The 16,053-nt window shown below is 42.7% G+C and overlaps 1 protein-coding gene across 1 annotated transcript; it reads left to right on the top strand.

Moving 5' to 3' along the window:
- Positions 1-19: 19 nt before the first annotated feature.
- Positions 20-15,819, top strand: mmp2 (matrix metallopeptidase 2). The gene is made up of 13 exons (XM_037096120.1): positions 20-695; positions 872-1,098; positions 2,113-2,261; positions 3,506-3,634; positions 4,247-4,420; positions 5,066-5,239; positions 6,084-6,257; positions 7,061-7,216; positions 7,364-7,490; positions 11,489-11,625; positions 12,213-12,372; positions 12,714-12,823; positions 14,612-15,819. The coding sequence occupies exons 1-13, from the start codon at positions 540-542 to the stop codon at positions 14,713-14,715; spliced, it is 1,977 nt and encodes a 658-aa protein (XP_036952015.1). The 5' UTR covers positions 20-539; the 3' UTR covers positions 14,716-15,819.
- The last annotated feature ends 234 nt before the right edge of the window (positions 15,820-16,053 follow it).

Below are 16,053 nucleotides of genomic sequence, written 5' to 3'. Positions count from 1 at the left end.
ACCACCGGATGGCATTAGATGAGTCTGTGAACAGTGAGTGTGGTTCAACATCATTGCAGAGAAGAGAGAATATTCCGGTTACATCCAGTTACTGTAAGTGAATTAACTGAACACCCACACAGTCTTCTTCAGGCAGGCAGAATCTGCATTTAGTTTTAATTTCTGGACATCATAACCGTTTTAATTCCCGTCCTTCCCCTGCCAGTCATTCGAGGTTTTGCGTTAAAAAAAAAACCCTGACGAATGAGTAAGCAGGGAGTTATTCCTCGGGTTTATAACTGTGGGCTCCCCCGCTCCTATTTCCCAACCTGGAGACTGCGCAGAAAGCCGTCGGGGCTGGAAAAAGTGCATGTGCAAGCAGAACTGAGAAAGTTCATAGAGCCGAGGTGCAGGATGTCCCGTTAAGGAGGAAAAGAAAAAAGAAAAAACCCGTGCAAGAGGAGCAGAGGCAACCCAAGCTGACGGGGTGGAAAGACTTGCAGCGCAGCGCAGAGCAGAGCGACGTTCACCACGGCTGAGATCCAGTAAAACAGGAGAAAATGGGCTCTCCGACGATATTTAGCTGTCGTCGGATTGTTCTCAAAGTGTTTTTGTTGCAGTTCATCGCCTTTCAAGCAACATATGCTGCCCCCTCGCCTATAATCAGGTTTCCTGGAGATGATACTACTCCCAAAACAGACAAAGAAGTTGCTCTGGTAAGTTTGTTTTTCATTAAAAAAAAGTTTTTTTAAAAAGTGTCAGACAGCTGTTGAATATCAGTTTGTACTCCTGAAGTTATAAGAGCTGAACTGTTGGGGGGATTTTTATTATTTTTTTTCTACATTATTTATTTATTTCCATACATTTTCCTAATGTTCTTCTCCTCCTGCAGCACTATCTGAATAAGTTTTATGGATGCCCACAAGACAGATGTAACCTCATGGTGCTCAAGGACACCCTGAAGAAAATGCAAAAGTTCTTCTCTCTGCAAGAAACCGGAGAGATTGATGCCAAAACTGTGGAAATCATGAAAAAGCCCCGCTGTGGCGTCCCAGATGTGGCCAATTACAACTTCTTCCACAGGAAACCCATGTGGCAGAAGAAAGACATCACTTACAGGTCAGGGGATAGATATATATATACATTACCTGCACAGTTTTCTGAAGAAGCAGTGGATTGGAACACTTTCTGAGCTAGTTTTCATGCTGCATGTGCTGTTTTTTTATGATGGGAGAGGGTCCTAGTAATACTTAAATAATGACATCATGGAAGTTTTAAAGTAGGCCGTCTATATGAAAGGAAAGGAGATGACGTTACACATCAGCCTGATGTTTTTTCTTTAGTCGCATGTACAACAAATGCTTGCCAGTCGCAAGGAAGGTAAACTAACTCAACCAATAAAACTTGGAAGTGTTGAGAAACACGTCTGAGTCACACGATGATCCTGCAATCTGCTAGTTTTGGATGTGATTCCCAAAGCAGCGTCTGATGAGTACAAGTACAAAGCCAGAGTGTGTTTGCTTTGATAGATGGACCACAGCCTGGCCCTGCCTGACCCCCCCTCCCCTCCCCTCAGCCACCACCAGTCCACCCCACCCCCATCCATCCAGACAGTCACGGTGCAGCTTGCATCTTGTGTCTTGCTAACACCAGCATTCCTACACAGTATGTGTCAGGTCTTTTGTTGTCGTTGCGTTTGAGGTTTACAACAATGTGGGATTGGTTTATTTATATCAGCGTTTTTTTTTTGTTTTTTGTTTTTTGTTTTTTTGCACGCCCTGATCGTTCCAGCCCGTCTGCCTACAGTGTGTTTCGTAAGGAAAGGCTTTGCGAGCCAAAGACAATAACAACCAGGAGATCTTGAGACTGTTTTTTAAGGAGAGGGCTGTGCAGACAGGCACACAACAAGGTTTCTGTGGAACTGAACAAAGTTTCAGGAGCAGTTTTCACCAGATGATTCACACACGGGGTTTGCTGGATTCTTTTCCACGACCTCAAGTAGAGGAAAGAGAACTTGTGATAACTCTACTTACACGCACCTTTTGTTTTTTTTAATGATTTTTTTTTTAGTTTGTATTTTCCTCGACTTTGTCTCGTTATAGAAATGAAACTGACTCTTTGTTAACTCTGCAGAATCCTTGGATACACGCCCGATCTGGACGAGGAAGTCATCAATGATGCTTTCTTCAGAGCCTTCAAAGTATGGAGCGACGTCACTCCGCTGACCTTCACCCGCCTCATGGACGGAGAGGCTGACATCATGATTAATTTTGGCCGCAATGGTAATTCTTGTGTAAAGAGTCACAGACAATCTATGTCGTTATATTTATGGCCGACTGTACTTAAAGGAGACCTGTTATGTGTTTTCGGTGTCTCATTTCCATCAGTGTGCTGTAAAGATTCCTGTGTGCGTGTAAAGGAGCTACCCACAAACGGGAGCTCCTTTCTCCCACAGAAAAACACTGCTCCTGAAGTAACTTAAACGCCTCGTCAGTCATCCCGCCTTTAATCTTGTGTTTCATGCTACATATTTGTTATTTTTATGCTCATATTCAGAATAAAAGTGGAGCTCGCTAGAAGCTGAAAACACGACAAAGCCAACCAGAGACGTGGTGACCGCTCACCGCGTCTCTGTGGGCTCAGGCGTGTGTGAGCTGACCAATCAGAGCAGACCGGATATTCAGGGGTTATACAGTGCTGCTGTGTTGTTGGTCAGTGTTTATGAGCAGGTGGCACTATTGTTTCAGAACCCTGACACCACTTGGATTCTCATAATTTATATTTGCAACTCAAATTGCATTAATAAATTAGGTTTCTTTCACAATAAGACGTCCTCAAAGAACCCTGCGTACTGTAGCTGTCACATCCGTCTTCGCTGTCTCAATCCTGGGATATGAGAAACAGAAGAGTGTGCTGACACACTTAATGTGGCACAGGAATGTTATTGCAGGTTAGAATTCAAATATTTTCCCTAAAAAGAGTATTTAAGCCCTGCAATAACAGCAGCACTGATTACGAGAAGTCGCCTTCCTCTGCAGAAGTCACAAACAGAGAAACCCAAGTTAGGGAAGGAGTTGAACCGAAGGTCACGGCCTTGCTGAGTAATGGTGAAGGAGCAATAACCAACATGTTATTACAGTGACTCCACACCACCGGGCTAACCTACATTTAAGGAACAGTTTATACAATAATGGGGATTGTGGTCTTCACATGGGTCCCTCCAACTAAAACAACCGTTTGATATTCGCTCGCGGTGTCATAACATCAGTCCGTCTCGCCACAGCTGACCCTGTCGAGCAGGAATCTGATAATTACAGCGGAACACAAACACAAGCAGCCGCTTCAGAGCATGTGAGGCTGTTGTTTCAGAGACGAAAATAGCGAGGAATATTTAATACAAGTGCAAATACTGTCTGGCTGATATACAGAGCTCTTCACTGCTGCACCAGATTGCAGCGGTTTGTGAAATGAAAATGATTTGGGGTTGTTGTCCTGGAGCCTTAACGCTGAATGATGTCATCGACAGAGCACGGAGATGGTTACCCCTTCGACGGGAAAGATGGCCTCTTGGCTCATGCCTTCGCTCCGGGGCCAGGGATCGGAGGAGACTCCCACTTCGATGATGATGAGCAGTGGACGCTGGGAGACGGCCAAGGTAACGGAGAAACAATTCAAGTGCATTCAAGTGGATCTCACTCGCTGTGATTCATTCAACAGAGTATAACTTTTGTCGCATACACAGTCTTTTGCTCTAAACAAATGAAAAGTACCACTTCATGGAGTTTGATTAACATTGGTGAGACTACACAAATTCCGATGTTTTTACAATACATTTGACTCTCAGATACTTTGTTTTGATTATCACAACTTTGTCTGAACTTTTCTGGCACTTGATATGACAAACCTCAGCCATCTGGAAACCGAATTGAAAAAAAAAACCCCAAAAACAACTGTTTATTGCATGCATGTATCTGCACACCCTGACCCAGATAGCTTCATGCATTTCCTCTATTTTTCATATCCTCTTTTCTCTGATTTCATCATCTGTGCAGAAAAAAAATCTATAAACATAGTTCCTCCGCCTCAGACTGCTTAGAATGAACTGTCTTTATTATTAAATCAGTGCTTTTGCGAGATTTATTTTATTTATTACATTGGCAACAAAACTCAATCCTGCATTTGTGAGTTTATCATATTGAAAATCACATTCAAAGTTCCAGCTGAAATGTGGAAAAATGTCAACATGAGCTTTAATCTATTTTAACAGTGGTAAAGGTGAAGTTTGGCAACGCTGACGGAGAGTTCTGTAAATTCCCCTTCTTGTTCATGGGCACCGAGTACAACAGCTGTACATCTCAGGGCCGTGACGACGGCTTCCTGTGGTGCTCAACCACGTACAACTTCGACGAGGACGGCAAATATGGCTTCTGCCCCCATGAATGTAAGTTCATCCCGCGCTTCCTCTTTTCCCTTTTTGATGTAACAACGATCTTGTGGCCCCGTTTGACCTCGGCCACGGTGCCGTGCCCTACTTATATCTCACTGAACTGAAATTAAAAGCAGTGTTTCCTATACTGGCAAAGTCATTCTTCATATCAGATTCTTGCTATATTCAGAGCTTTTCTGCTGATTTTGGACAGAGAGAAAGTAGGTTGAACAGTATGCCAGGAAAGTGTTGTTTTTCTGTTTTTTTTTTTCCTTTTGTTTGGAGTGGATTGTGGAATATTTCTTTTCCAAGTCACTGCCCCACTTTAGAACGCTGGGCTTTGTTAAACATTTTGTTTATCTGTGTTACGTTGCTGTCCATGGTACTAACGTGATCACATGTCTACTGATGCTCGGCGCCAAAGTACACATGTACTGACTTGTTTTATACGACGAGAACACGAGTTTGTGCTGGTGCCGTCTGTTTAGTTAAGCTATTGCACTGAAACCATTCCATTTATTTTCTTAACTCATATTTCTGTTCTTCTCTGAGCCCCTCGCGTTTACATCATCACTCGGGGGTCGAGGGGTCCAAGACACTTACATGCTGTGTGAAATCTTTAGACTTTCTCTGTAACACTTTCTAATATTTGTTCTACAGTGCTCTTCACCCTGGGCGGCAACGGGGAAGGCGCTCCCTGTAAATTCCCCTTCAACTTCCAGGGAGAGAAGTACGACAGCTGCACCACTTCAGGGAGGGATGATGGGTACCGCTGGTGTGCCACCACTGAAGACTATGACCGCGACAAGTCCTTCGGGTTCTGCCCTGAGACTGGTAGGTGGTGACATCTACTGCTTATGAGTTATCACAGAGTAAAATGACACTACACTGACAAAATGGATTCTTCCTGTTCCATAGTGGAGACAACCTCAAATGCGCATACTAGTATTTACATCGCCCTCTGTTTATGTGTCCTGTTAAACGGTTACGTGCTCGCAGTGCAGTGCATTTTACTGGCCGTGTTTATTTGGATGTGCAGCGTATGGTGCCCTGCTGGGTGCTGGTCGGCAGGAATGCTCCAGATGGGGTTTTTTTCAGTCTTGCTCGTGGTCTGCTGAGTGGCTGTGAAAGTATTTTAATGTGCAGTGGCGGGGCTTATTTTCCATTCTGTCAGTGGGACTGGTTTTTAAGGTTGGGGCAGTGTAGCAGGGAGCGCAGACAGACATACAGCGAGATGGACAGAGAGAGGTACGACTGCTCCGACCTTCATCTGGTTCTAATCTATGAGGCATGAAGCTTTGTTGTTCAGCCTTGTGTGATATCTTGTGCTGAAAAGCAAATTATTATTATTTTTTTTTTTTTGAATAACAGCACAAAAAGCAGGCTTGCCAGATTGAAAAATGATCTGTCTTTTGAAAGAAAATCAAAGTGGGCGGGTGCTTTTTTGGTTTTGCGCCCAGTGGATTAGCTATTGATGTGATGTGTGTTGTGCCAGTGCTTTCATGAGGCCGTTTCAACATCATCTGCGCTCGCTTCACAACATAATACAGACCAAACTGTTCTGAGGAAATATTCTTGGCATACGAATGAGTTCATCAGACTGTGTGAAGGGAACTTAGTTCACGGCACATTTCACTTTTCATTTACATCAGTTTTACCTTTGTGTTGCCTCCCGCAGCCATGTCAACGGTGGGAGGAAACGCAGAGGGAAGCCCCTGTGTCTTCCCCTTCACCTTTCTAGGAGACACTTACGAGTCCTGCACTACATCGGGACGCAGCGATGGCAAGATGTGGTGCGCCGCCAGCAAGAGCTACGATGACGACCGCAAATGGGGTTTCTGTCCTGACCAAGGTATGAATACTATTTGTGGGTTTTTTTTTCCTGCTGTAGATCTGGCGAGTGGATTTTCCCCCAAAAGACAGACTAATGAGCGCCAGACAGTTTAGACAATTAGAGAAGAACTATGCATTCGTCATTCTGTTACCCTTGAGACGCATTACTGATAAACAGGAAAATAAAGTACAGAGCTTATGGGTCTCAAAAGTGAAGCTAATGCCATAAATTTGCTGTCAGGCGGTGACTCCACTGGTTGCAAAAGAAGACAAATTGTATGTAAGCTTATGAGTAAATGACCATACATGTCACTTAATTTATCATCTCAGTAAACAGTTTCCTTATGATTTTATGGTTTCAATTAATAATTTAAAGCCTTCTGTAACACATCATAACATTGATTTTGTAGGTTGTGGTCCCGTTTAGAGTGAAATAGATAAATAAAGCCAGGCATGCTTTAAGGCGTGGCTGCGCTTGGTAGCGTTTCTATCAGTCAGGATTCAGCCGTAGCAATGCATACGCTCCTCAGCTTCACGCTGTCTGCGATGGAAATTGCAAACCAATGGGTGATATCAAGGTAGGTTTGGAGTCGCCCTTACTTCAGGTACATTACCGATAAACAGAAAGATAAAGCTTTACATCAGGGTTAGGTTGTCAGTCTGAACATTATGTCTTATTTATGTGTCCCACCATCAGACTACAAAAGTACCAATTAACTTATCCATATCATCCAATACCCATTTGCTTCTAAAGTATCCATCTTGTATAAAGAGGTGCTTACTGATCTAAGTGAAGTTTCCCGATTGTGTTGCGTGTTTCAGGCTACAGTTTGTTCCTGGTGGCAGCCCATGAGTTTGGTCATGCCCTTGGCCTGGAGCACTCTCAGGACCCCGGAGCCTTGATGGCCCCCATTTACACTTACACCAAAGACTTCAGACTTTCCCAGGATGACATCAAAGGCATCCAGGAGCTCTACGGTGAGATGAAATGTCACATTTGGCTAGTTTCCTCGACAGGGATTAAGCCCAATACCAGAACAAAAGCAATGTTTTTCTCATTAGATGTCAGGGAAGGTGAATGTATTGTGAGAGTGTAAAAAATTCTGGTGATTCTCTCACGAACAGGTGTGTCGGGAGACAAGCCTTTATCTCCAACCCAGGGCCCGGTCACTCCAATGGACATATGTAATGAGCCAGTTGTCTTTGATGCTGTAGCGCAGATCAGAGGCGAGACCTTCTTCTTCAAGGACAGGTAATCGAATCAAACAGAAGGTCCTAATCTTCAATTACATACACGCCATATTAAAAGAAGAGGTTCAACAAGGTCGATCAGTCCATCCACAGTCCATGTTGTTTGGATCTGCGAACAACAGTGTTTTCATTAGCTCTCTGAGTCACAAATGCAATGTTAAGTCCAAGATTGATTCTGTTAAAACTCGCAAGCACTGCCAAAGTCTGGTCAAATTTCCTGTCCGTGATCTCCAGGAAGAACGTCAAACACAGAACCCGATATCCCACTGCTGGTTTTATGAATCATGCGAGTGTACACAAACTGGATTTCATAATCATTTCCCTGTAAACGATGAGCAGCTACACGCGAGGTTTCTTGTTGATTATCTTTTCCTGTATGGTAATCTTGTGTCGCTTGAACACCGGGGGTTTAGATTATTGTTTTTTGTGATGCGACAATTAGTGAGAGGGAAAAACAAACTAGCCCTCTACTCCTGCAGTGACAACCAAAACAGTCATCAGTCCTAAACACAGTCCTGTCTTTCCACCGGCGCCAGTGAATCCAAAGTCTTGTAAGCTGACTGTGTCTACTGGCTGACCCTATGGAGAAGAGGAGTTTCATCTAGCTCTGCGGTTTTGTCAACAGTCTCTGTGACTCAGTGAGTTTTACCGTAGGGAGGTGAATGTTTTCATCACAGCAGCTGAAGTTGGTTATAGAGAAAAATCCTCCCGAGGGTCACTTTGAACTAAAGCAATGATGTTGTATAAGAGGAACTAATAGAGAAAGACAAATAGCATCCATGCTAGTTATGATGTATCAACGCTTCTCGCTGTGCAGAAACACAGACTCCTTGCAATTTTAAAGGCTAACAGAGCTGTATATCTGTCATAGCCATTCTGGAAATGTGTCCAAAGCAAACACACCAGCATACCTTCCGTACCAAAGAGTGTAGTCTTTCAGTTAGCCTGGTTTCCCTCTAGGAGAACCTTGAGTTAGAAACGGGGGAAGAAACAAGCCACAGTCCTGCTTTTTACCTCGCTGTGGCCCACACACTTTGCAGTGCTCCCCAGACGTTGGCCCATTTTTTTGGAATTCAAGCTGGGCTGAAAATCACAAGACACTAAAGATAATGCATTAGTAGCCAAAAATTCAGACTGATGAAGTATCAAACTGACAGATGAGTGTACCTGGTAGTTATCTGAACTGCTCATGATTGTGTAAGCTCATAAAATGACGCAGCTTTTCTGTCCAATGATCATTAATTGTAACACACATATGCCAAAATGTCATTTAGGGTGTTGTGGGGTAGTTATAATCTACGTTTTATTCCTTATGTTCTGTGGGAGTCAAGGGGTGACACCAGTCTTTTGGCATTTGCAGCCGGTAAGATGTTAAACTATCTTAATCTGGAGCAATAGCTTTCAGCCAGTGAGCAAAGGCACATTGGTTTTGCATGTACAGTATCAGTTAAAGTTCAGTTTTCGGTGTGGAAAAAAAAAAGGGGGGGCAGAGATGAGACAATGTGAAGGCCAGGGAGAGAAATCAAGGGCAGAGTAATCTCAAGGAGGTGAATGTACAGTATAGTCGATCTCTCTGAAGTCTGAGATTAGTAAAGTTTCGGTAAAGGGCGGAGACTTAATGAGTAGCCTGAAGACCATGACAGGTTTGTAAGCCGCAGAGCTCCGGTTCAAGCCGAGTTCAGCTTCAGAGAAAACGTGTTGCCCCTCTGGGTTCAAGGGCTAATGCACACTTGACTCCCCCGTTGTTAAAAGTAGGATCCCCCCTTTTCTCTCAACTGCCTCGGCATATTTGTGATGTCGGACAAATCTTGACATGATACAGTGAGTCATTCTCGAAGCACTCCCTGAGCTCAGCATAAAACTGTGTCTGTCTGGAGGATTAAGGAGAATGTAATTACAAAGAGTGTCTCATAGAAACAGTAGTCAACATACAGGCGAAGCCTTTTTTAAAGCAACCTGTGCTCACGTCCTTGTGTAGATGCATGTGGTACAAAGGCTGCTTGCAATATGAAATATATTAAGACGTGATTGTTAAGATTTGATAAAGGGACAGTAGTTGCCATGGTAGCAGCAAGTCTACTTAAATACCACAGCAAGTGTGTGTGGTTTTTTTTTATGAATATGTTGGCGATGATGAGTAATCTGGTAACAGAATGGAAAGGTTTTATTCTTACAAAAAAAAGGTCTGGCAGTGCGCTGACAAGCGGTGGGATGAAAGCGCTTGTGCTGAGAGACAACAAAGCCCCGAACCTGGATTTTGATTGTCATTTAGCTAGGTAGCTAACTTAACGCTAAGTTAGAGTAAGAGTATAGATTGAGCGACCAACAAGCTTACGACGCATAGGGTGATAAAACTACAACATTCAGTGTCTGATCTGCTCCCACAAATGTACTTTTCTGTCTCTTTCATGATGTTCATGATGAAAACAAGATGCTTTCAATGTCGCGTCTGATGAACAGGAAACTTTTCTGAATCACAGCCACACATTCAAAGTGCTAACCTCTTAGAATTAACCTCTAACCTCACAATACCAGAAGTGATGCCTCCCTCCTGCTCATCACAGCGCTTTCTGGTGTCTAGCTTAAAGCAACATTATATAGAAATCGGCATTTTGTGCAATTTGGTGCCCCTACATTTGTTATTTTAAGGTACAAAAAAAGTCACATAATGTTGCTTTAATGATTACTACTTGCAAGGAAGCTATCAGTTTAAAGGTTTTGGGGAAATTGTCTAGCAACCACATGCTGATAGTGGTTTCCTGTGGCTGCTTCACAATAAAAGACGCCGCTGTAAACACTTTTAATATGAAGTAGCTGCAGTAGGAATTGGTTTGTTTACGTCAGCAGTAACTTATTACAGCTCAGACAGTGAACAGTAAGGATATAATTGTGATGGATTACACGCATGGCTTTCCTTATATGTACCTCGTGCCACGTAGGCGACCGTGCCATCACTAAAAGCTTCCAAAAAAAAAATGTACTCAGTGTAAACACATTAAATGGATATTGCAAAACAATTCCAATCATTTGAACCTCATAGCAAACTAGCTTATAGGCCTTTATCATTTGACAGGACCAAGATTGATATCAAGATTTTAAGCTCACTGCGGTGTGTTTTGTGCATGTTTTTGACCGTTTACAACAAATCATGTTTTTTAAAGTTGTTTGAGATACAAAATGTGTTAAAATCAACAGCATGCCTCCTGATATCTTTGTCAGAGCCACATGATTGTTGCATCGCGATGCATTACAGACCTCAAACATCAACCTGCATTACCACACAGTTCTTACAGAACTTGGACAGCAACACATGCAGGATGAACCGATTACCTCCTTGAAGGTTTGAAGTCTCAGAAATGGTCTGGACGAATCTGTCTCTGTCCTGTCCACTTATACGACCACTTAGTCAGATAATGTATTTATGTTTTGATTCTAAATGAAATAGAGACAGGAAGGAAAGACAGAAAAGCCCTCTGGATACTGTTGGTGTTGATCCATAAGAACACTGCTAAAATAATGCAATTTAGATGGCTACTTCAGATTAAAATATGTCTCTTCTTTAATGCTGACAAATGTAGACAACACTGTGGATATGTGTATGTGTCAGTAAAGTTTTATTCCATTCCTCACTTTATCATTACTGCAACTATTTTTTTTTTTTTCAATTGCAGATCTTTTTTCTTGTCAAGAAATAGGTCAGTGGAAAAGAGTTTGGGAAGCTGCCGTTGTTGTGCAGCTGTGTATTGGAAATCCGGGCATGATAGGTCTTGTTCCGCTGGCGTCGGCAGCCTTAGTCCTAACGAGAACCAGATGCTCATGAATCAGGCCATTGTGGCTGGCTCGGCCTGCGAAGCACTTGCACTAAAACCTCCTCTTACACACAGACGCGCACTTCCCCCGCCTCCTCATCGCCCCCCTCTGCCCCCCTTTTCACTCTCATTTCATCCCCAGCTCATCAAACCTTACGATCGCTCACCCACTCACTGTCTTTTGTGCCAGGTTCCTGTTCAGGTCGGTCAACTTCAGAAGCAAGCCCAACGGCCCCATGCTGGTGGCCACCTACTGGCCGGACCTGCCCTCCAAGATAGACGCTGCCTATGAGAACCCGGTGGATGAGAAGACGGTGTTCTTCGCAGGTACGCTGGAGAAAAACAAGACTCTGCGAGGGAAAAGCAGCTTTAGAGCTCGCTGAATATTACTTTAAATGGCCTGTGCACCCTGTCCACATCCTCCCTGTGCTCCTCTGCTGATCAGACAAACAGACAGTTCCACTTCCATGAGTAATGAAAAGGTGTCTTCGCTCTGCCTTTCCCTTAACGGTCAGCGGGTTCTACGAACTGAAACATTAGGAGGATGCAGGAATGTTGGCTGAGCGCTCTTGTGTGCAGTGCGCACTCTTGGGAAACTTGAGATCTTCCACCATAGTTATTAGTGGTTTATGAAACATTTTTTGCATTTTACTTCCATGACAGCCTTCCTGAATGCTGATGAAATTTACATAATATTTTTGTCAGAGTTGAAGACATTAACAGCAGAGCTGGTTTGGCTCTGAGGAAGACTAGCTACCCTGAATGATTAAGCGATGAAGTGATGTATTTGGTCAACAGATTTTCATGAATAGTGGCTAATACCTTGGTCAGACAGTTCTGTATTAAACTAATCCCCTTGCATTAATCATATATATGTATGATTCTCCTTTTTTTAACTTCCTCTTTCCTCCCAGGTAATGAGGTGTGGGTCTACAAAGCAGATGAGTTGGAGAAAGGCTACCCCAAGAGGCTCTCCAGCCTCGAACTCCCCACTGACCTGCAGAAAATCGACGCCGTCTTCAACTTCAGGAAGAACAGGAAGACTTACCTGTTTTCCGACGACAAATTTTGGAGGTGAGGTGAAGCAAAGTCATCGGAACCATTTGCAAACCTTAAAACCCTTGTCTGATGCAACCAAGCTTGTTTTGTTGATGCCATCAGTTCCTTCAGGCGGAGCGTGGCTCCGTCTGGATCTAGTTAGAGTTCAGTGTGACCTAATCTGCACTGTAAACCACCAACAGGCCTGTTAGCCCTTGCACAACGTGGGAATTTATAGTCTTCACAACTGTTTAATCACCATGGAAAAGTATGAGTGGTGTGTGTGTGTGTGTGTGTGTGTGTGTGTGTGTGTGTGGGAGGGAACTGTGTTGTACTTATTAAAGGATTATACAAATGCACTTTTACTATGTTTACAGATACGATGAAGACAGTAAGAGAATGGACCCTGGCTTCCCCAAACTTATTGCTGATTCTTGGAATGGCATCCCAGACGGCATCGACGCCGCCTTCAGTCTGAACAACATTGGTAAAAAAAAGAATCTCTCTTTTCTTTTGATTAATTAATTCAGATGCTGCAAATGATTTTAAGAGCAGAAGCTATGAATGAATGGACTAAAACTAAACATTTATAGGACCATAATGGAGGTTTTGCAGCCTGCTCCTCTGCTACAAATCATGCAAAATTGTACATACTCACCCTCCAATCCAAGTGATTACAGCATGACCGGAGACAGCGGCGCTCAAGGCTCGGTGGCTGCACTCAGACAAAGCTATATGCTAACATGCTGACAGTGACAGTGCTAACATGTAACTGTAGGCCTTTAGGTCTGACATGGATTTTGCAGAGTAAAAGAAAAAAAAAATAAAGTGGATGGGTCATCAGCATTTCTGATGATTTTCTAGGAAGTTACAAACACTTAAATAACAATAAAAAGGCCTTCAGTGTTTGTTTTTTGCCAGTGTTTTTTTGACTTCATGAGAACTTTAACCACTAACTCCATTTAATCTAGCATGTTAGCGTGCTATCATTCATTAGCAGGGGAATACGTTTTGCAAGCGCGTACCAAAGTATTGGACACATTTATTATACATGTCATTCAGGACACTCAAATCAATATGAGAGGAACACAAAACCAGATTTCATGGCAATCCATCCAAAGGAGGTTGTAACATTTCATTCTTAGATATTAACATGACTGCTGTAATAGTTAGTTAACAATCAAAGTCGTTAGTCTTGATCCTCTGAGGACCATGAATATCTCTACAACAATTCATGGAAATCAAACCTACAGTTAGAAACAGAGATTAGATTGGAGGGATAGCGAGATATTTAAATCAGGACCAAATGGTAGACAGACAGTATTTATCTCAGACCAGTGTGGCTAGCTTGGCTAAAACTCAACCAGTGACCACATAAGTGACAAATAATCTTTTACTACATGATATAATTGCTCTAACTCTCTAAAGGAGGATAAAAGAATGTGAAGATAAACCAGAAATAATCACTGTATTGGTTTTAAATGAAAAAAACAGACAAAATAGCAGAATGTATCCTGGGCCTGCAACCTCGTTTGAACTTCAGGGGGAAAAAAGGATTTCGTGGCGGCTGTGCTGCTTTGATTACAGCTGGATCAGAGCTGGTGCTCTGCGGTAGTTTACCGTCTTCAGACCGCCATTCCTTCTGGTCACAACGAAGGCAAATCCAGTCAGCTCTATCAGTGAGTCTGGCACTTTGCCTCTACCAATAAAAACTCGTCATAATCCACAGAAACAACAGGCAGTGACACCCTTCAGCGTCATATCCCAGAAATGAACGGTTTAGGGGAACTGATGAAGAAAAATAATAGAGGGGGAGGAGGTCTGAAGTGAAGGAGTCATCTGCGGTCTGATGTTCACAGAATACAGTCAGAGGGAGGGCGAGTATTTTATACCTCTCATGTTAGCTTTGACTCGTCTCTGAGCAAAAAATAATCATTGGTGAATTTTCGTCATGATGCCGCCAGTAAACATCCGCCGAAACCGTCCCTCTCTCCTCGTGTATCTTTGCGGTTAGAGGTTGGGATGCAAACCAGGGATTTTTCCATTACGGCTCTCCGAACTTACACACATTACTGTAAGCATCGCATAGCCCCTTCCCCACACGGCGAACAAACATATTTATATAAAGCGAAGCCTGTGCCGCTCTACAGAGGTGCCTCTGTATGCTCGCTGATTAGCATGATCCAGAGCGAGAGAGGCTGGACGTCGGGCCTCAGCGGGGCCTGATTGGACATTTTCAATCCTAACTTGTTGACGTTGTGCTTGTCTTTCACAGATTACAGCTACTTCTTCAAAGGTGACCACTATTTCAAACTGGAGGACAGCAGCTTGAAGATCGTCAAGCTTGGTGAAATCACAAAGGACTGGCTCGGCTGCTGAGCGATTTTTTTCCCCCCCTCAAAATGTCTCTTAATTCCTCCAATGACATCCGGCCTCGTGAGGACATTGCCGTAGTATCGCACACAAATCGCGGTCGCCGCAGTGCACACTGTTCTACGTTTTTATCCTGGTAAACTCTGCGTGTTTCTGTGGGAGACGTGTTCCTTCCAGCCTGTATAACCAGCCTGCAGCTTTGTGGAAAGGCACCTCGGGACCTTATACACAGGCTGACATAGGCGACTGGATATTTGCTATATTACTGTGTGACAATGACGTTTCATTTTTTAAAATGCTGATGCAGATTTATTACCATTTGTACCCCCCCTTTTTTATTGTTTTATGCATTTTTTTGTTTGTTTTTTTTTTTTTTAAAAAAGAAACTCAGACATCAGGTATGTCCACACTGCACTGAACGCAGTGCTATACTGTGCTGTGAGATGTTGCCGTTTTATGCAAAATTGAATTTTTTTTAGACCATATGAGGAATTCATGTTGGCTTAGAATCACTTCTATGTCCAGTGTGCTTAGTGCATTTTTTTTTTTTATAATAATAATAAATGTATCACTTTTGATTTAATTTTCTCATTGTTGTGCACTACATTTGAAAAAATGAATTTGCACAATGTATGTGACCGAAAATGGTGCTTTAGTGATTGCTTCTTTTTGCATATAGTCCTATACATATATATATACTTTTTATATTATCCTCTGGATGTCAGAAAGTAGTATTCGCAGGCACACGTTATTCTTCATTTGGTTAGCACTTTGTATAGGACTATACATGGGAACTGCTCAGCATGGAGACCAAAATCCTTTTTTCGCGGCGACTCCACGTTGCATTTCCCTTCATTAATGGTACAGAAAGATTAAAAAGGCACAGGTTGCCTCCAGAGGCTGTATTGGTTCGCTGCATGATGGAATCATGGCAAGAGTACCGCAGTAGTATTGTTTAATAACCTTTTTTTTGTTTTGTTTTATAGTCTTGTTTCTCTCGTTTTTTTTTTTTTTGTTTTTTTTTTAACAATGCAGTCATTGTGTTTTGTGTTGTTTTGTAATTGCTTGTGCACTTTGTTACTGTCATCAATAAAGATGTTCAATATATTGCGGATCGCTGACGCGTACTTTCAAAAAAAAGCATTCGGTTGCACCACAATCCACAGCTGTGCCTGTAAACGGAGGCGTTTACTTGGACAGAAGTAATAAAACCACAATAAACAAAAACTCTTAACAGTTAAATTAAATACTGTGATATTGATCAGAACAATTACTTGAATCAAAAGTTTAAAAAAAATCCTTGTTATGCAGGTAGAGCGGCCCCTAGTGTTCAGATTTGTACAC

Source organism: Acanthopagrus latus, chromosome 4 (assembly GCF_904848185.1).
Source record: "Acanthopagrus latus isolate v.2019 chromosome 4, fAcaLat1.1, whole genome shotgun sequence".
Taxonomy (NCBI): Eukaryota; Metazoa; Chordata; class Actinopteri; order Spariformes; family Sparidae; genus Acanthopagrus; species Acanthopagrus latus.
Note: the sequence above shows the minus strand (reverse complement) of the source record. Positions and strands in the feature narration are given on the sequence as shown.